Raw genomic sequence first — 20,335 nt, forward strand, 5'->3', positions numbered from 1 at the left:
TAGTTTGATGCGCATACTTATGTGTGGTGAAAATTGAAGTATTAAAGAAAAGAGATGCACACGGGTTGCAAGCTGTTGCGTTTCTAGAGACAGCGGCTGTTGGAGCTCAGAGCACTGGGGCCGTTAGCAAGGCACGCTGCCATTCGTGCAGCATGAGGGCGATGCTGCCTGCCTTCCCCGACAGCCCGCACCACATTGAGGCTGCTCTCAGCCCACAGCTCAGGGCCTTGCTGCCGCCTGCACCGAAGTGCTTTGTTGCTTCATTAGAGAGAAGTCAGAGATGTGTGAAAAGTAGGGCACGGGTCGGAGGCTGCATGCCCCTTCCCGCCGCAATTGAAGTGACAGACACCTCCCGGCTCTGCCGCTAATTTCCCTCCATGGTGAATGCCTCTGAAACACTAATTAAAATGAAAAGTTCTCGGGTCTTACGGCAGACAGATTGAGTTATTTCTGGTGGAAGCGGCCACCAGCAGTAATTGCAGCACAAATGCGAGGGTCTGCATTCATGAGCAGCGCCGGGCTGACAGGGGTCAGGGGGTCAGGCCCGCCGAAACAAGAGGCCGCACAAAGGCGGATTCGGGGTTCTCATCTTCCTCCTACAAAATCGCCTTTGTTTCTCTGCAATGTTTAGGTGTTCGAGCTGCTCTCAAGTCTTTTCAGGCCTAATTACTCTTCCTTTTTTAATCACTGTAAAAAGTTCATTCAGCAGAACACAATCAACTACTGCACTTAATAAAGGAGTGGTATTTGACCACTGCGATCTGGAAAAGTAACTTTTTATTCAATCTAATTTTACATGTTAATCTGTTAAATAGCGCCTGTGATAGCTGTGTGAGTCAAAAAATTATGATGGCAACTGGTGAGTTAACAAACATCATAATTTTGTTTCAGCCATTAAATCTGCTGTGGATCTGGTTCTTAGTTATTTTAGAAAATCCTAACTATTACTAATATTTTTAGTTACTGATCTTAATAAACATCCACTGCCTTAATTTAATTTTGCAGCAGCCTAGTTGTCTTCAGTGTGACGGAGAATGTTGAAGTCTTCTTTCCTTGTTTCAGAAATGCAAGTAGTAACTGAACACTATTTTACTGTATCTTTCAGGAAACGAAGTTGGAAAAGTTACAAAGTCATCCTTGCAGTTTTGTATTAGGCTTCACCAAACAGACGGAGCTTAACGTTTGTCAAGCAGAAGGGCCACTTGCCTTGCACAGGAAGGATTAAAAGTGAACAATGACTCGACTGAGAGTTTGTGAGCGATTGCTTGGAGCCTATCTGCTTATCATTCTCCATGTTCAAGGTAATTGTATACTAGCTGGAAAAAACCTTGTATTTCATCTGTAACTGAGTATGCATTCTGTTTACTGTTGTTTTGTTGTGTATATTTTGGTGAGCTCTGTGCTCACCAAACACCGAGGACCATTCTTTTTCAGGCAGGTTGGTATGTCTGCCTGACGTGTCAAACACCTACTAAAAGAAGAAAAAAGGGAAGATGATAGTGGTCACATAGAGGTTAGATTATGGAGTATAGAACTGCAGTTGCTTGAATAGAGCAGATGCCAGCACAGATACACTGTAGAGAAACTTACATGAGCAGTAAAACTGAAGAAATTCTGTGTTGTGACCTCTTGGATTTCAGTTTTCTATATGTGTATCTGAACCCTTCAAATTTGACTCACTGTAGAAGCTGCAGTGTAGAATTCTCCATATTTTTTTTTTAACACAACAGCCAAGACAGTTCAGCATTAAACAAACCATTTCTGCTCACTCAATTGGATGAGCTGAGGCTACATGGTGTTCATAATAGCCTGGTTTTTGGTTAGTGAAGTATTTGTGAGTCTGTTGTCTGTCTGGTCATGAATTACCAATAAGTTCTGGAGATACGGTTATCACTAGGACTTCTATTCCTCTCTTGCATTAGGTTAAATTAAAAAGAAAACCAGTGTGCCTGTCTTCTTGTTGGGACTTGATACAGAGTTGAAGCTTATAACTTTTAAGATTATAAATTTTAGTATTATAATAACTGTCAAGACTACAATTAGTTAGGGGGAAAGAAAGTAAGTTAGCTGTACATTGTTCTGATGGGTGGATAAGAATCCCATTCTTGTTAGTTACAATGTTATCAGTGAAGCTATTTTAATAATTTTTATCTGGGAACTGCCCTAGCTTCTAACCTGCATGGGGAGAAATGTTTACACAGATCACCAGGCTTTCCTAAGCAAAACATATAGATGATATTTCAAATGAACAGTGGAAATATATTATGCTATGTGTGCTGATTGCAGTTTTGGTGTGGCAAGGGGCAGCCTGGCAAGGCTGTGACACAAAAGTATTTTCTTTGAATTGACTGTGGAGGAGCTGGTCAGCTACACTGTCTTAAAATAATGAGGAACGCTTCTGTGCAGGGCAGATCGTCTGTCAGCTTATTGCAGTATTGTTCTGCTCACTTGTTCACAGTTAAAGTTTTGTGGAACACAAGTCCCCTCTCTGGATACGTGCAAAACTTCGTCAAAAGTATTTAAGGCTAAAGTTCTCCTGCATGCACGCACTTTGGGTCTGAGGAGGAGCAAGGGGCTTGATTTGAAGCTTTGCAATTGTAGTGAATATTTCAAGGTTGTAGGCAATAGAACAATCAGAAATGTAGGATTCTCACATCTTAGTTAACCCGGGAGAGGGAAATCCTTAATACCAGTCCCACATCCTATTGTGAATGTGCAATTTTTTAATTAACAAGAATTAATTGAATCTGTTTAGACAGAAATAGCTTAGGTTGCATGTAGTTGAAGTTTAGAGTACAGATTCACTTCTATTTACAAATAGCTCTAAGATAATTAAATTTATTCCTGCTAGCAATCTCAGTAAAGGAAACTTTGGAGAGAAATCGGGAAAAATAAAATTTGTGATGACTGCAGTCAAGCATAGAACAGGCTGCCTAAGAAGCTGTGCCTTACCTGTCCTTAGGGCTGTCCAAACCTTGATTGGAAGACTTTGAGCAACCAAGTCTAACTTACAGGTTGGACCACCTTTGACCAAGTGGTATCAGAGACATCTGAAAGATCTGTTCCACTCTGGATTATTCTCAGATATAGTAATTTGTAGTATAGCTTGTTCCACTAGCATTTTACTCAAAAGCAATACTAACTGGAAAAACAAATTTGTTTCTCTTTCATATCTCCCTAGTTACAAATAGAAATAAGATAAATATAGAGATCTCAAAGTGACTTAAAATTCAACTACATTCTTTCTGATAACAATGCTTGAATGAATATTTTCTACTATATTATAATAATAAATTTCACTTAATTAATTTGAAATACTCTGTATTCTAAAAAGAAAATCTGCCTCTGAAGAAGGAATTACTCTTAAGAATATCTCTTGACTTTCATATCAATACAGAGAAAGTTCTGAAAGCCCTGAGAAAATTGAGCTACCTGAAATGTTGCTTCTTTGATGCAAATTGCCTAAAGGCTTGTCTTCAAACACATGAAATGTACTGGGGGAGAGGGGGTAAAAACAGAAGGAAAAAAACAAAACAGACCCAGTCATCTATACACTTTTTGGATTCTTGGGGGAATCTGGTTTAGGGCAATGTGGCACAAATAAGCTGATAGTTACAAGTATTATCTTAGGAAAGAGGATTGCATCTTCTTTTTAGCTTATGGAACACTGCCCTGGCTGAGAAATGATCAGAAATGGATGTGAATAGCAGAGGATTAAATTTAATAGCCTTTATTTAAAAAACAAAAGGCACAAGCCATTTCTGTATTTCTTTTCTCATTGTGGAAGACCTTTATGATATCATCATAGATGTAACTTAGTCTCCATTCACTACTGCTTTACATAGACAACCAGCTACTTTTGCTTATCTTAGGCAAGAATTCATCACCTTCAACTACAATTAAGCACTGTAGTAAATGGGTATTTGTCTTACTGCTAGTGCAGGTTTTCAGTTCACAGAACCAGTTTTACCTCAGAGTAGCATTCCTTGTTTTATACAGTACCATAATGAGCAGAACTAATCAAAAGTATGCAATGGGCTGTTTAAGTAGCTTCAAGTATACTTAAAAATGTTCTCCTAAATTTTAAACAGAGGGACCTGGGCAAGCTCAGTAAGTGGGGATGTGAAAATCTAATGAGGTTTAACAAGACCAAGTGCAAGGTATTGCATTTGGGTCAGGGCAGTCTCGGATGGGCACAGGACAGGAGAAGAACTCATCAAGAGCAGCCCTGCACAGAGGAACTTGGGGATCCTGGTAGACAAAAAGCTGAACATGATCCAGCAGTGTGTGCTTGCAACCCAGAAAGGCCAACTGCATCCTAGACTGCATTAAAAGAGTGGCTAGTGGGGAGAGGGAGGGGTTGTCCCCCTCTGCTCTGCCCTTGTGAAGCCCGATCAGAAGTATCGTGTCCAAGCGTAGGGTCCCCCGTGAAGGAAAAACATGGAGCTGTTTGAGGAGGTCCAGAGGAGGGCCACAAAGATGCTCAGTGGGCTGGAGCACCTCTTTTGTGAAGAAAGATTGAGGAATTTGGGCTCAGTTAGCTTGGAGAAGTATCTGGGGAGACCTCACTGCAACCTTCTAGTGCTTGAAAGGGGCTTATAAGCAGGAGGGGGGCTGACTTTCAATGTGGTCTGATAGTGATAAGAAAAGGGGGTATGGCTTTAAACTAAAAGAGGGGAGATTTAGGTTAGCTGTTAGGCAGAATTTTTCTTATTCCGAGGATGGTGAAGTACTGGAACAGATTTCCCACAGGAATTGTGGACACCTTGTCTCTGGAGGTATTCCAGGCCAAGCTGGATGGAGGGCCCTGGGCAGCCTGATCTGGTAGGTGACAGTTGCCCATGGCAGGGGGCTTGGAACTGTGTGATCTTTATGATCCTTTCCAACCTAAGCCATTCTATGATTGAAAATTATTTTGTTGAAAATAGTTTATTGAACTTTAATGCACTTTATGAATTTCATGTTTTGTGTTTAAGTTCAGTAACTAACCTGAAAAAATCTGTATGTTCTAAAATCTGCAGAAGGAACTTAATTTTTCAGGGTCTGATTTATTGCTTAGGAACGTCATATTTCTGTTTACCTGTGTTCTTCCCAACTCATGGTTCCATATATCTTTAAAACATTGGCAGCAAACTTGTTAAATTATTGTCAATTAAAACTTGTTAAATTATTGGTAAATATTTCTTCTGATTAAGTTACTTCAATGGATTATGAAGAGAGTATATATATCTGTATCTTACTTATGCTAAATTTGAGATTAACTTTGTTTTTCAAAAGTACTCTTAATGTAAGCTGTAATGCAGTGAATTTTTTTTTTTTAATTTTTTAAAGTAAATTAGAAGTAAAATCCTTTTTTCTTTTTCTCTTGTATTTAATATACATGAACAGAGAGTATTCTTCAGAAGTGACTGTTCTGGGGAAGGGAAGTAGGACCAGAGGTTTAGTATTGCTGGTTGAAGCGCTGTTATGTTAAACTATGCGGCATACCTCCTGGGGCAGCCAGAGGGTGGCAGTGAAGGCTTTTAAACAAGCAGTCTGGGAACTTCTGATTTTTGTTGTTGTTTTTATTCTGTTGTCATTGTTTGTTTTTTAAGGAACCAGTTCTGCTAGGTGGAGCTGCCTATAACATGCCTGGCCTTCAGAGATCACAGGCTTGACATATTTATTTAAAAAAAAAAAAAAAAAGGCAGCTCTATAGAAACTTAAAGGTTAAAAATACCAGAATGCAGAGCTCATAGAAGTATTGAAGATACTTTACAACACTAATTTTCTGTGTTACTGTGTTTTTAATTGAAAGTGCTGTTATTTTGTTCAATCTGTGCCCATTATACCAAGGTTTGTGTACAGTACATCTTGGAAACTTCTCATCAGTAGAACCTGTAGACCCTGGCTATAATATCTCCTTTTTTCTAAGGAAGACCTATTTAACATAAGAGGTATTTAGAGTACTATAGTTCTGTTAGGAAAAATCCATTTTAAGGATAATTTATTTTGGAATGAAAGTGTTTTCATGTATAATGACAGTATAAACTAGAGGAAAGGGATACTATTATGAATTCAGCAGAAAACTTCTGAACAACTTGAGTGGACTACCTGGACTTGTGCAAAGCATTGGATACTGGTTTGCATGGCGTTCTGGTTACCAAAATGGAGGAAAATGGATGTGATGGATGGACCACTCTCTGGATAAGGAATTGGCTGGATGGTTGCACTCAGAGAGTTGTGGTCAGTGGCTTGATGTCCAAGTGGAGATTGGTGGTGTTGGGAGCAATACTATTTAACATCTTTGTAGGCAGCATGGACAATGGGATTGAGTGCACCCTCAGCAAGTTTTCAGGTGACACCAAGTGAGTGGTGCAGTTGACACACTAGAGGGAAGAGGTGCTATCCAGAGGGACCTGCACAGACTTGAGAGGTGGGCCCATGCCAAACTCATCATATTCAACAAGACCAAGGGTCAGGGCAGAGAGCAGCCCTGAGGAGAAAGATTTGGGAGTGTCAATTGATGAAAGATTGAACACGAGCCAGCAGTGTGCACTTGCAGCTAGAAAGCAAACCGTATCTTGAGTTGCATCAAGAGAAGTGTGACCAGCAGGTCGAGGGAGGTGATTTTGCCCCTCTACTTTGCTCTGGTGAGACCTGGATACTGTGTCCAGTTCTGGAGCCTCCAACACAGTAAGGATATGGAGTTGTTGGAACAGGTCCAGAGGAGGGCCACGAAGATTATCAGTGTTGGAGCACCTCCTGTACAAGGACAGGCTGAGACAGCTGTGGCTCTTCGGCCTGGAGAAGGAAGGCTCCAAGGAGACGATACAGCAGTCTTCCAGTACTTGAAGGGGGCCTACAGGAAAGATGGGGAAGGACTTTTTATAAGGGGAGGTAGCAACAGGGTGAGTCGAGGGTGAGGGGAAATGGTTATAAAGTGGAAGAGGGTAGATTGAGACTAGATATTAGGAAGAAATTGTTTACTGTGAGAGTGGAACAGGTTGACCAGTGAGGTTGTGAATGCCACCTCCCTGGAAGCATTCAAAGCCAGGCTGGATGTGACTTTGAGCAACATGATCTAGAGGGTGATGTCCCTGCCTATAGCAGGGGAGTTGGAACTAGGTGATCTTAAATGTCCCTTCCAACCCAAATTGTTCTATGATTCTCTGAATTCAGTAACTAGTTTTAGCACTACAGCTTGATTTGTGGAGGATAGTTGACTATGAAATCACAGGCATAATTTTGGTTGAAGTAAACACAGAACATATGAGGCAATGTGGCAGCGGTATGGAGGAAATGCTAAACTGTTGGCTTGAAGTTTCATCAGCTTCTCTGTGGTTGTATGAGAATGTTTGAGCTCACCAGCACTGACATTTGGTTCTGGCTGTGACCTTCCAACCAGTTCCTTATCTACTGAATAGTCCACCCTTCAAATTCTATTTCCCTCCAGTTTAGAGATAGGGATGTTGTGGAGTGACCATGTCAAAGGCCATGCAGAAATCCAGGTAGATGACATCAGTTACCTTCTGTTGCCATCACTCCATCATATAAAGCCACTAGATTGGTCAGGAACAGCGTTCCCTTGGTGAAGCCATGCTGGCTGTTTTGGATCACCTGCTCATCCTTTGTGTGCCTTGATATGCCTTTCAGGAGGATCTGCTCTATGATCTTTCTAGGCACAGAAGTGAGGCTCACTGGCCTGTAGTTCCCTTCCTCCCTTTCTTGTAAATAGGAATGACGTTTCCCGCTTTTCACAAATCTTGCTATATAAATCATCCCTAAAGAATTAAGAGGAAAAATGTATTTTATTTTTATTATTTTGTATTTATGAAAGACTGGTAGACACTAGTCTTCCTGCAGCGTTAGTTTAGGAAAAATAATACTGCTTGAAAAATGCCAGACAGGGCTTAAAATTTAGATGGCACCCTTACACTGGCAGGGAAAATGAAAACTGTCCTTCGATAATTTATAGATATTTCTGTCCAAAAGTTCTGGGGAACTATATGGTTATGTTAGCCTGAACCTATTACAAATTGCAGTTTCATATTTTGTTTATTCTCATAATAGCTGGGAGCAGCCCTACATTAATGGGCTTGGTATCTTCTAACAAATTGAAAAAATGCATTTAATGTGCAGAGTAGGAAGATGGATGAGTGTCTGTGAGATGTAGGTCGTAAAGTATTCAGACTTCGAACATGTGGAATTTCCCTGAAGATATAAGGGGTTTTACAATATTAACTATTTAGTTCCTAAATTAAGGAAATGTATCTTGGTAGTTGGACAAAATAAGAAGGAAAAATAATATTTGTATTTATGCAGTGGCTTTTCCTTCAAGTAAATAGTAAGTAGAATTACTGTTTCTCTGAGCAGATCAGGATTTCTCGGAAGTGAGAGCAGTGTTGTGTAACATCTGCAGCACGGTATTAAAATGAACTTACAGTTTTTGCTGGGCTGAAAGCTGTAGAAAGAGAGAAAGGACAGATGTGGATGAGTGGGCACTTGAGAAGTGCAGAATTCCTTTTGATTAAATCTGAAATACGTGTTGCACAAGTAAAGGTAGTGTGCATGGATGTTGCTGAAGTACTGTTGAAAACTGTTTCAAATAAAACATGGCTAAGTGATCTCAGTTTTTAGGTAGAATAGGGAGGTACTCTTAATTGTATCTGAAGAAGATTCACTTACAGTGAAATAGCTGAGTTGGGGCTGCGCTCCCTACTATGTTTAGAACACATTTAGATATTTAGAACACTACTATTCACACATTTTGACAATGGATGTTAGAACAGAGTTGTGCAGAAAGTGATAGCTTCACGTTTTTACCAGTCTTCTTTGCACATCTCTCAGCCACAGTGCAACATTAGAGTAACGTCTTCATTTCTCTACGGTTAGTGGTCTAGGAGTTCACCAAGAAGCCCCAAGAATCTGTTATGAAACCATGAGCTTCCTCCAAAATGTTTTATTCTGCGATACGTTGAAAGTGTTCTTTGTGACAGACCTTTTTGAGAGGTACTGAGGTACTTGCACTTGCTGAGTTGTAACTGATTTTTTAAAAGCTTCCATCAGTATGAATTGGCTGCTCTTTTCTATTACACAGTAAGCATCTCACACAGATTGGCTGTAAATTTGGTCAGTGCAGGTGAGTCTGTTCACAGTTCTGATTTTGTTTGGCTTGCGCTTTGAGGACTTAAAATACCAAGAATAGTGTTGGGGCAACTCTTGGAAAAAGTTTTTTTCATGGTGATGTTACATGCAGTAGAGCTGAAGGAAACAGATGAAGATCATCTCTCATAGTGGTCATAAAGCATATTCCAAATGAGGCAGTTCCAGATTTTTTTTTCTGGATGTTCTTCCTCAGAAGACAGATGATGTTTTTCTTATGAATTCCTACATTCAGAAAAGCACTTTCATAATACAAAGTAGAGTAAATGATGCTCAAGTCTACTAATGCTAAGCAACTGAAGGCTACTTGGGAACATTATTTAGCCCTATTTTTGTTCTCAGAAAGCTCATTTGTGAGAATGTTCATGTCATTTATGGAAATCTAATTTGCAAACAAGATTTACCTTAGCTCTGTTTTGAAGTACTAATGCATGCAGAGATCAAAAAAACCCAAGAGATTCTGGATTTATTAATGCTCTTCTGTGAGACCGTGAGTCCATAAAAAATGACTTCAGTTCAGAGAATTACAAAATTGCATATTAAGTGTGTTTGGTCATGCATAAAATTATGCTGTTGTGGTTACCCAGCAGCCAGCCTCTTGACTTTCTGAGCACAGGAATGAGAAAGGCTTTCTGCAGAAAATTCTTACCAGCCTTGCATTACTACTTTTCTGCCCCACCTCAAAAAGGAAAAATATCCTGTTTATATTGATTGTGGCTAAGATTGTGATTTGCTGCTCAGAAACAAAATATGAGCTAGATGTTTCTAGAATAGAATGTTTAACTCAAAGTTGTGTCATTCTCAGGTTCTAATATCTTGTATAATGCAGTTACATGATAATAAAAGCTTTCTGTTGTAGCAGATTTTTCTCTGAAATTCCTAACCAGTTCTCAGAGTTGCAGAAAATACATATTCTTTTATTTTTATTGTTTAAATGTCTAGGACAAAATCTAGACAGCATGCTCCATGGCACAGGAATGAAGACAAATCCTGACCAAAAGAAACAAGGAAATGGGGTAACACTTGCTCCAGAAGACACCTTACCATTTCTTAAGTGCTACTGCTCAGGACATTGTCCAGATGATGCTATTAATAACACATGCATGTAAGTATTGTACACAGGACAAAACAGGCTCTTTGAGGAGGCTTTTTGCTCATGAGAGCGTGAAGTATCTCTACTGTGCTGAATCAGGCTCTGTCAGGTGATTTGGTTGTAATTCAGTGGTACTGTGAAAAGCTGAGAGCTAAAATCCACAGTCTGTATATAAACAATGCTGCTTTTACTAAAACCATTTGCAACGAGTCATTTTGCCCCAGCAACTGCTTGGAAAAACTGAGTTTTTAAGTGACCTGTAGCATTTTAGAACTGGGTAAACATTAAATAATGAAAATCTAAACCTTCTGTTTTGATTATATTGCCTGTTACTGTCAAATATTTTTTCAGTTTAAAAAAAAAAAAAAAAAGAGTGTTACACATGCATTTACTGAGTATTTTTCATGTTATATTTTAAGGTATAGAGATGGGTGAGGGAAAGACAGGCTTTAAAAAAAGTTTTTGAACGTAGGAGCAGCTGGGTAGCTTTAACTTGGATAAGGCACAGGTATCTTACAAGGATCATTGATTGTATGCCCCCTTAGGATGTTTGATGTTTTTACTTTCATTTCTTTGATTGTTCCTGACTCTTTGTCTTCTGTTTTTTCATTCACCTTTCCATCTTTAAAGAAACGTGGAAACTCGTCCTTAAGAACTGATCTAAAGATAGATCATAGCAAGTATTGCGCTTTCTAATGAAATTTGACTATTTACAATATTAACAGCCTCTAAAGCTGTTGCTTGGCATATAATGTAGCTTTTATGGATCAAATCTTGATAATGCATTCTGAAACATAAATTCACATAGTATTTTAGAAACATAGTTCTCCAGCTAGAAAATGTTCATAGATCACTCAGATTTTTTTATCTCTAAATTCCCTTACTGCTTTTCTTTTGCTTTTTATCGCCCTCTACTGTATAAAGTCAATGTAGGCCTTCATTATTATTTTTTTTTCCATCTGAAATGATTAATGGGAATAAAACAATTATTCTGAAATAACACTGTTCATTTCTTTACCTTAATTTAAACAGTCCTATTCAGAAACAGGTTGTGAGTGTTCTGCTCAGAGTTACATTTTGGATGCTGTTTGTATGTTGTTTACTCTTTGGTAGTGTCTTTCATTGAAGGAGCTTCACAGAAGAGACATGGGAATTTGGGGGTTTTGTTGTTTGGGGTTTTTTTTAAACATATAAATTTGTAAACCAGTGAGCTTGCTTGGTCTCATCTCTGCACATCCACGTTCCTCAGTTGTTTCTGAACAACTGTCTGTGTGATTGGTTTAAAAATAAATAAATAAATAGTTGGGGAAAATCGGAGTGTAAAGGCAGAAATTTGAGAGGAAATATCCCTGCAGTCTTTTATTTGAAAACACTGGGAGAGGGGAGAAGGAATGGTGATCTCAAACTGTGTGGTAGCCACTACTACAGACAGTTATTTTTGTTTTAGAAACTGCAATGCTTAATTAATTCATAGTCGTCTAATGCTGCATATCAGACAGCAAACAGGTTGGTAAAACACATCTAATTTGTTTATTCCAGAACTAATGGGCATTGCTTTGCTATCATTGAGGAAGATGAACATGGGGAACCAACACTTGCTTCTGGCTGCATGAAGTATGAAGGTTCAGACTTCCAATGCAAGGTAAAAAGGAGACACTGTTAAAATTGGAAATATCCATGGAGTTTATTTAGGAAAACTGCATAAGTAATTTAAATCTCTGTAATTTGACTGCAGTCGTAATGTTTTACATGTTGCTGTTCCACTGAGGAGATTGGGATTCTTTATGGGTTTTTGAGCAAAGATTAGAGTAAAATCCAGGCTTTTTAGAGCTCTCTGCAAGTAGTTCCAATTTGGTGACAAAATGAACAGAGGACAACAACCTTTTACTTCTATCAGCTGTTTCTTTAGTTGGAGAAGCAATTTTATAGTAAAACTAATTGATCCAGGGAGCTTGTGATAGTTTGGGATTTTTTGATTGTCTGAATTTGTGACTTCTTGTTTTCTTCAGTTCATTTGACAGGAGAGTACTAACCTTAAGCATCTATGTCCACAGGTTACAAGAGTTCCCTTAAAGTTAGATGAACACGCACACAATTTAGCAAATGTCTGTGTTCTTCTGTTAGATGCGTAGCTTTTTTCCTTATCAGAGAGGTTATTTATAATTAGTTGCATATAACTTGCTTTCAATTTGAACTGCTGTGTTTAAATAGAGCAAAGCCTATAGAACTCCTTATCTGTTACAGAAATAGGAACTGAAGATGCAGCTAATAGAGCAGGGATTTGTTTAGAAGAAGGGGATGTAGCATTAGCAGAGGAACTGCCTTTTTCCTTTGTCACATTCCTTATGTTAAACAAAGCTGATAGAGATAATCACCAGCTATATTGCGCTTTTTAAAATTTTTTATTTAGTTTATTTGTGCCAAAATGCTATCTCTGTTTTGAATACTCAGAATATCTTTCTTGTAAGCACTCTTGACTCCAGTAACAGAGGTGAAAGTTTAACATTACTGCAAATCAGACCTGAGGTATCATGATGACCTGCTGAAATTGTTCTTCTGTTTGTAGTAGTGTCTTACCTTCAGGTTAGGTTACATGCTATTCCATCTTTAATATATTGTTCTGAAAGTGTTCTTGAAGCAAATAGTGCTGCTATGGTGAATGCAGTTGAAATTTCTAAAGCAGATGGATTTTCTGTCATAAGAGTAATATTTATTTAATATATATTAACTGCTGTTGACTAACCTTAAAAATTCTACAGTATATGAAATAGCCAGCTAAATTGCATGTATTTACTTTTGTGCTGTAATGTGAAAAAGAAGCAATACACTTGTTTATCATTTGCACCCAAAGAAATTAGACGGTACTTTTCTACCACTGTAAAGGTCTCATGCATTAAATGATGGAGTTGAACTGTTTTCTACTGGGATTTGTTTGTTTGTTTGTTTGTGTTTTTAAATTAAGATGACCTAAACTTTTGTTTCTGCTGAGTTGTATCAGTAGGATTTCCAGTGCTTGTCCTAGCTGGTCACTTCAGAATCTGAATGTTCCAATTTTCCTTCAACAGGATTCACCAAAAGCACAATTACGTCGGACGATTGAGTGCTGTCGGACTGACTTCTGCAATCAGGATTTACAGCCAACATTACCACCGCTCGATAGTACAGGTAAACAGCTCCTAAGCGTTCACATTGCTGCTGCTATTGTGTGTGTTCTCTGCTTCTAGATCAACACAAGGAGAAAATGTAATAACAATGTTGCAGTAGTGTGGGTTTTTCCTGAAGTCATTTTGATTTGAAGCTCTATTATTCTTCACTCTTTATTTCTACTTTTCTGGCATTTCAAAGCAAAGTTTGTTTCTCCACAGTCATGATATTTTTGCTCTTAGCGTGTTCACTTATATCTTGATCTGCGTGTGATCTTCTGATCTGTTTATTTACATTAAGATTCCAACAACCCTTCTCTTCTTTAGACTGAGCAGTCCCAATTCCCTCAGCCTTTTTTCACAAGAGAGGTGCACCAGTCCCTTCAGCATCTTTGTAGCCCTTTCCTGGACTTTCTCTGTGATGTCCATGGTGTCTCTCCTGTGAGCATGGAGCCCAGAACTGTTCTCAAAATGTGTCCAGTGCTGGGCGGAGAACAATGGTCACCTCCCTTGGCTTATTGGCAATGCTCTGCCTAAAGCAGATGAGGACACAGGTAGACTTCTTTGTAGCAAAGACACACTGCAGGCTCATGAATACAATTTTTTTCAAATTTTCAGTAATCTTATCATTCAAACTGTTTCCTCTAAACCAAAAGCAGTGGTGGTTTACAATGGTAACATTGGCTGCAAGCTGAAGTTTTAAAATGGTGATTTTTCACCTGACACACAATTCTCAAACTGTTCCATTCACAGAATCACAGAATGTCAGGAATTGGAAGGGATCATGGAAGATCATTTAGCTCCCTGCTGGAGCAGGAACACCTACATTAGGTCACATAGGAGCATGTCCATGCAGTTTTTCAGTGTCTCCAGATAAGGAGACCCCACAATCTCTCTGGGCAGCCTGTTCCTGTGTTCTGTTACTGTGAATAAGTATTTTTTTTCATATTTATGTGTAAACTCCAATGTTCCAGCTTGCACCCATTGGCCCTCGTCCTGTCGTTGGGGATTTTTCGCATAAGCATTTGTGTTTATCTAACCTGATGATGATTAATGACAGTAATATGGCATTTCCTCATAGCTTTGATGGTCTGTTTTTTACACCTAAAATAGTCAGTATCTGGACTGCAATTGCTCTGCCTGTGGTTTGTTTTTTTTTAAATAAATTAACTTTGTGTTAATGGATAAATGAATCTCATACTCTTGTAGATGGATCACTTGCCTCTTTTTCTGTGAACCAGCTACTTTTACCTCCATTTTTAAGACTGCAAAAGCACATGAATTTCAAAGAATACTGAACACCTTAAAAATTGTATAAATTCCTTATTCTCTTGTGTATAATATTGGACCCTAGATTCTGCTTAACTGTTTTTCTATTTAAATGAATTCCTATTATGTGTTGTCATCTCTAGTAAGTGTTTCCATTAGGGTAGCAGTGTAGATTCCTGAAATGCTCAGTAGCAATGGGAAGTTCTCAAGTAGGCTCTTTGTAATAATTTGCCAGCAATTAATCTTTTGACAGTTTTGTCAGTTCAGAATTTATGTAAGGGTCCCTGAGTGTATTAATCTGCTTATTTTATAAGTAAACAAGTCCTACTACAAAATTGACTTCTGTTGAGAACCTATGACACCCAAGGTACTATATCTCTTACTCATTCAATTCCATGAGTGTTTTGAATGATTAAATTTCAGTCAGTAGCTGTATTTGAAGAAATACAGTTTGTTCTCATGTCTGGATTCTATAATGATAGACCAAAACCCTAACAAAAAAAGATTTAAAAAAAAAAAAAAAATCCAACAATGTTACTGCGGTTACATTTTTACAATGAGTGAGTTGATTCTGATGCCATAATGTGCAAAAGATATGCACTAAATTTTTTTTATTATTAGTGTTGTGTTTTGTCATCTATCAGTACTGAAACTTTATTACCTGCTTAATTTATCAGCAGTATTATAAATAACAATGATGACATCAGGAAATTCTAGGTAATTATCCTGTAGGTCTGTTTCATTGCTATGAAATGAAGTTTTATTGTGTTTCCATCACTTACACATGCTTATGTGCGTACACAGGATATTTAAAGCCTTAATATGGCAAATGAAATGCAGTGCTTTGAAAGTCCTAAGAGAACTTTTGCTGTGTAGTCTGCAAGATCTCTAGAGCTGTCACATTTTCTGGGACACTGTTTATGTCATCACTATGCAGTTCTAAAGCGTTCAGTAGATGAAAAGGTAAAATCTGAATAAGCTGTGTGTGCTCCACATATTTTATTAATGAACTACTTTGGAAATTATTTTTGGTTTTTCTTTTAATAGATGGACTTTTTGATGGCAGCATTCGCTGGATGGCAGTCTTAATTTCTATGGCAGTCTGCATAATTGTCATGATCATCTTATTTAGCTGCTTTTGTTACAAGTAAGGAAAGCACTTCATTTATTGGTAACATTTTTCATTTCTCAAATAAGTGTAAATAGAGTAGTTTGCATTGCTATATAAAAATGAAATGTTCAGAACGTGGGACTTAAATTATTTTGATTCTTTGTTCTAGGTACCAAGTGATTGTTGACAGTTTTATAAGCCATGTGTAGCTTTATTATAGTATTCAGTTAAGAGGATTATGTCAATTGTATATTTAAATCTTTGATCATTTTGTTGATTAAATTTGTTGTCAGACTTACCTTTGCATAATATTTCTGCAAGCCTTAAGCAACAAGTTTTTTGACTTTCTGCTATTTTTGAATAATTTACTGCCTGAGCTATGGTAGCTCATACAAGTGCAGTTTAATGCCTGCATTTGTCTACTCCAGCTCTTAGATGGAGGTTAGCATCATTCTAACAGGTTCAGCAGCAATGTATGTGTCTGCCCTATCTGCCATGGTTCAAATTTCAGTCTTTTCCTCTAAGCCAGAAGCAGTGATGGTTTATACTGGTAACATTGGCTGCAAGCTGAATTTTTAAAATGCTGATTTTTCACCTGACACACAATAAATTGCTGGGCCTCTGTACATAATACAAGTTTTTTGTGTTAAAAGAAAAAAAAAACAATAAGAGCAAACCTCTGTAAGCTGCATTTCTGGATAAAATTGTGCAGTGAAATCTGCTTTTCTTAAGCAAACTTGTACTACTTGTGCTACTTATACACCTGTATAGCTTTTTTCCTAGCTTACTACATAGTCTGAAGCAGTGTTTTGAAGCTCAACTTTTCTTCTACTCTTACTTTTTGCAGGCATTATTGTAAGTCAATGGCAAAGAGACACTGTTATAATCGTGACCTGGAACAAGATGAAGCATTTATTCCAGCTGGGGAGTCATTAAAAGACCTCATTGACCAGTCGCAGAGTTCTGGCAGTGGCTCAGGACTACCATTGCTGGTAAATTGTAAACCCAAGATTTCCAACAGTGAACTTGTGTCCACTTACTATGAAATCTGCTTAGTGCTTAATGCCTAGCTTATCCATTAATTATTTTTAATTTTGCAATTACTGTGGAAGATGAAAGAAAAACTGAAGTATAAAAGCTCATACTTGAAGTGTAAAAGCAGGTTAGCAGGTTATTTGTTAGGAAATCTGTTGCTATCAGCAAAATAGAGGGAGAAGATGGAAATGCATTGAATGGATAACACACATATGCAACTGAATGAATTCCCTTTTTTTCTCTGTCTACTATCTGATAAATTGATTTGCTTTTTACTGGTTAATAGTTGTTTGCGTTTTTTTATTCAACATCATAGTTAATACTTGTATGAGAATTGGTAAGTGATAAGTGTATGATACATAATCTAGAATCAAATAGAACGCATCTTACTTAAATAAGAAATTGTTCTGATTTCTTCCCTAGAGAAAACAACAAGTTTGAAATGACAATTATGGAAAATAATATAGAACTGATTTTCCAATGAGATGAAAATCCAAAGTAACTAGTTTTGGCAAGCTTCTTGCCCTAGGTGCCTTTGGTTCATTGCTGGAATTTATTCTTCTCCCTTACCCCTTCTTTTTCGTTCATTTTCTTCAGGTTCAGCGCACTATTGCCAAACAAATCCAGATGGTGAGGCAAGTTGGAAAGGGACGATATGGTGAAGTGTGGATGGGCAAATGGAGGGGTGAAAAAGTTGCAGTCAAAGTGTTTTTTACCACAGAAGAAGCCAGTTGGTTTCGAGAAACAGAGATTTACCAGACTGTTTTAATGCGTCATGAAAACATCCTTGGTAAGGAAACAGCACGATGTTTGAGCTTATGTTAGAGTGAAGAAAGAGGAGCTCTTACTGAGTGGGTTAAAGAGCATGTTGCTTTCTGTGTGAAATTATCTGGTGGCTGCCTCTTAATGTATACTAATAGAATACTATAAAAATAGTAATTCTTTATACTTTTGGTTGGAAACGTCTGCCATCTCTGTGCTGAAAGTCTGGAATGGGGACCTCATACAGGAGAAATCTGAACTCTTGTGTTACCAGTGTTCAAAGGGGGAAAAGATATTCTGATGCAGTCTAAGACAAGGAAGCTTTAAGAATTCTTAATGTGTTGCATGAAGAACTTACATGCAAATAATCGAAACTTTGTTTTTATGTGTTTGATAGGTTTTATAGCTGCAGATATTAAAGGCACTGGATCCTGGACGCAGCTTTACTTGATTACAGATTATCATGAAAATGGATCGCTATATGATTTCCTGAAGTGCACTACACTAGACAACAGGGCTCTCCTCAAACTGGCATACTCTGCTGCATGTGGTCTGTGCCATCTACACACAGAAATCTATGGGACACAAGGCAAGCCTGCTATTGCACACAGGGACCTGAAAAGTAAAAACATTTTGATAAAGAAGAATGGGACATGCTGTATTGCTGACTTGGGTCTCGCAGTCAAGTTTAACAGGTAGATAAACAAATCTTCTGTAATCGGAAAAAAATTGGGTTCTTTCAATGCACCAGTTTAAGAAGGGAGACTGAGTTGTTTGGTTGCATTTTTTCAGGGATTTTTTTGTTGGTTTGTTTTGAGATTAAAATGTGATTAATCCTTGGAATGCATCAAGGTGAAAACAGGTTAAGAAGTGAACAAAGTGGAAAAAAACACAACCACCCTTATTTGTGGAAAGTCGCAATATTTTTTTAGAGGAAAGGAAGAAAACTAATTTGTTACTCAAAACTGACCTTTCATGCTAACTGCTCCAGTTTTGTTATAAATTACCTCACAGAAAATATGAACAGTGTGAAAGGAGTTGAAACTAAATGATGAAAATAATACTGTAGTAGTAACATTGAAATTACTTTTTCCTTTAATTTTACAAGCTCAGTGAAACCTGAGATAAGTACTACACTAGAGCATGCAAGAAAGCATGTAAGCCTTTATGAGTAGTTTTCATTTGAGTTGCTGCCAAGTATATGCATCTCTGTAGTGGTTTTTAATTTTGTTTGTTACCAATGCAGTTAATGACTAACTTCCATACAGGTTTGTTTTGCCATGTTATGTTTTTCAGTGGTACAGTATAGTCCAAGTGCAAAATTGGGAAGGAAATAAATGAAAGAAAATAAATGGGCGTTTTGGGGTGTAGTGATTGCATCCTTACACGTGCAGTTTCATACTGTGTTTTGTGACAGTCAGCAGTTTACTGACTTGTTAATGTTTTCCTGCAGTGACACAAATGAAGTTGACGTTCCCTTGAATACTAGAGTGGGAACAAAACGTTACATGGCTCCAGAGGTCCTAGATGAAAGCCTGAATAAAAACCATTTTCAGCCATACATCATGGCTGACATATACAGTTTTGGGCTGATAATTTGGGAAATGGCTCGACGCTGTGTCACAGGAGGTAAACTTCTATATATTCTGTATAAGATCTACAAGGACCTTTTTTCTCCTTAACCTTATATACTTTTCTTGAAAATAATGAAAGGAAATAATTGAACAAGCCTATTATCAACAGACTTGCCTTCTTTTAAAACAGTACTAACTGTCTGTCCAGCATATAAGCTGAAAACCACTGTCCCTGAATCTTTTTGATTGTTAAAATTAAGAAGCTTAGGGGTTTTCTTCTCCTTTCTCAAAAAGCAAAGTGTCGGGTCTTGGAGAGGTAGTGGGATACAGATGCACTGCAACTTTTAAAATGTAATTGCTGGGGTATTCTGATGTAATTTATAGCATTTCTTATTCAGTGTTTTAGATATTCTTGTGACTTCTCCTTTCTTTCCTCTTCACTGTTCCTTTGTGACATTGTGGCATCTTTTCTGTTCTTGCAACTTTTGCTTTCTCCATGTTTCTTTGTAGCTGAGATTGGAATAGAGGATGCCAAATTCTACAGTAGGTATTAAAATCAAAGGGACTGAAAGGAACTAGCATGACTTTTTAAACTTAATATTCATAACTACTGGAGTTTTACTTGTAAAAGATTGCTGTTATGAAGTTTTGGGCTTTTTGTTGCTGTAAAATAGTGTGTTGGGTTTGATTTGGCATAAAGCTGTTTGGTTTTGCTCCGGGTTAAGGAAATCAGGGAGTAGAGACATGGATTTGTTTGTTGCTGTTGTTTTTTCTTAAATGGTGTTTAATCTTTCACATCTATCTCCAGGTATTGTTGAAGAGTATCAGTTGCCATACTATGACATGGTGCCAAATGATCCATCTTATGAAGACATGAGAGAAGTGGTGTGTGTCAAACGTCTGCGCCCAGTAGTATCTAACAGATGGAATAGTGATGAAGTGAGTATGCTGAAAGGAAGAATTAATTCCATTTGTTCATCATTAAAGAAGGGTATTTTAGTTTTGAACATTAAGGCACTGACTGCCATCAGACATGCTGATATTTTAAACTTCACAGCAATGGTAGGATAAAAATCTGTTTGAAATAAACTCAAAATTCTATATTTTGATGTTAACTTTTCAGTAATCTGGGAATAAGACACCCTGAAATAGCATCCAAACATACAAGTACTGCTCCAAATGATATCTTATATTTAGCTGATGG

The 20,335-nt window shown here is 37.8% G+C and overlaps 1 protein-coding gene across 2 annotated transcripts in view; it reads left to right on the forward strand.

Moving 5' to 3' along the window:
• Positions 1 to 20,335, forward strand: part of BMPR1A (bone morphogenetic protein receptor type 1A) — a 79,062-nt gene that overhangs the window by 53,261 nt on the left and 5,466 nt on the right. For both annotated transcript variants that reach the window (XM_052676658.1, XM_052676659.1), the window contains 10 exons: positions 1,106 to 1,301; positions 10,087 to 10,249; positions 11,777 to 11,879; positions 13,303 to 13,402; positions 15,697 to 15,796; positions 16,608 to 16,752; positions 17,393 to 17,585; positions 17,955 to 18,252; positions 19,011 to 19,186; positions 19,940 to 20,070. In XM_052676658.1, the coding sequence (XP_052532618.1) occupies positions 1,235 to 1,301; positions 10,087 to 10,249; positions 11,777 to 11,879; positions 13,303 to 13,402; positions 15,697 to 15,796; positions 16,608 to 16,752; positions 17,393 to 17,585; positions 17,955 to 18,252; positions 19,011 to 19,186; positions 19,940 to 20,070 (1,476 nt within the window). In that variant the 5' untranslated portion in view covers positions 1,106 to 1,234. The remainder of the gene's footprint in view (positions 1 to 1,105; positions 1,302 to 10,086; positions 10,250 to 11,776; positions 11,880 to 13,302; positions 13,403 to 15,696; positions 15,797 to 16,607; positions 16,753 to 17,392; positions 17,586 to 17,954; positions 18,253 to 19,010; positions 19,187 to 19,939; positions 20,071 to 20,335) is intronic.

Source organism: Tympanuchus pallidicinctus, unplaced genomic scaffold, assembly GCF_026119805.1.
Source record: "Tympanuchus pallidicinctus isolate F22 unplaced genomic scaffold, pur_lepc_1.0 scaffold16, whole genome shotgun sequence".
NCBI classification, from domain to species: Eukaryota; Metazoa; Chordata; class Aves; order Galliformes; family Phasianidae; genus Tympanuchus; species Tympanuchus pallidicinctus.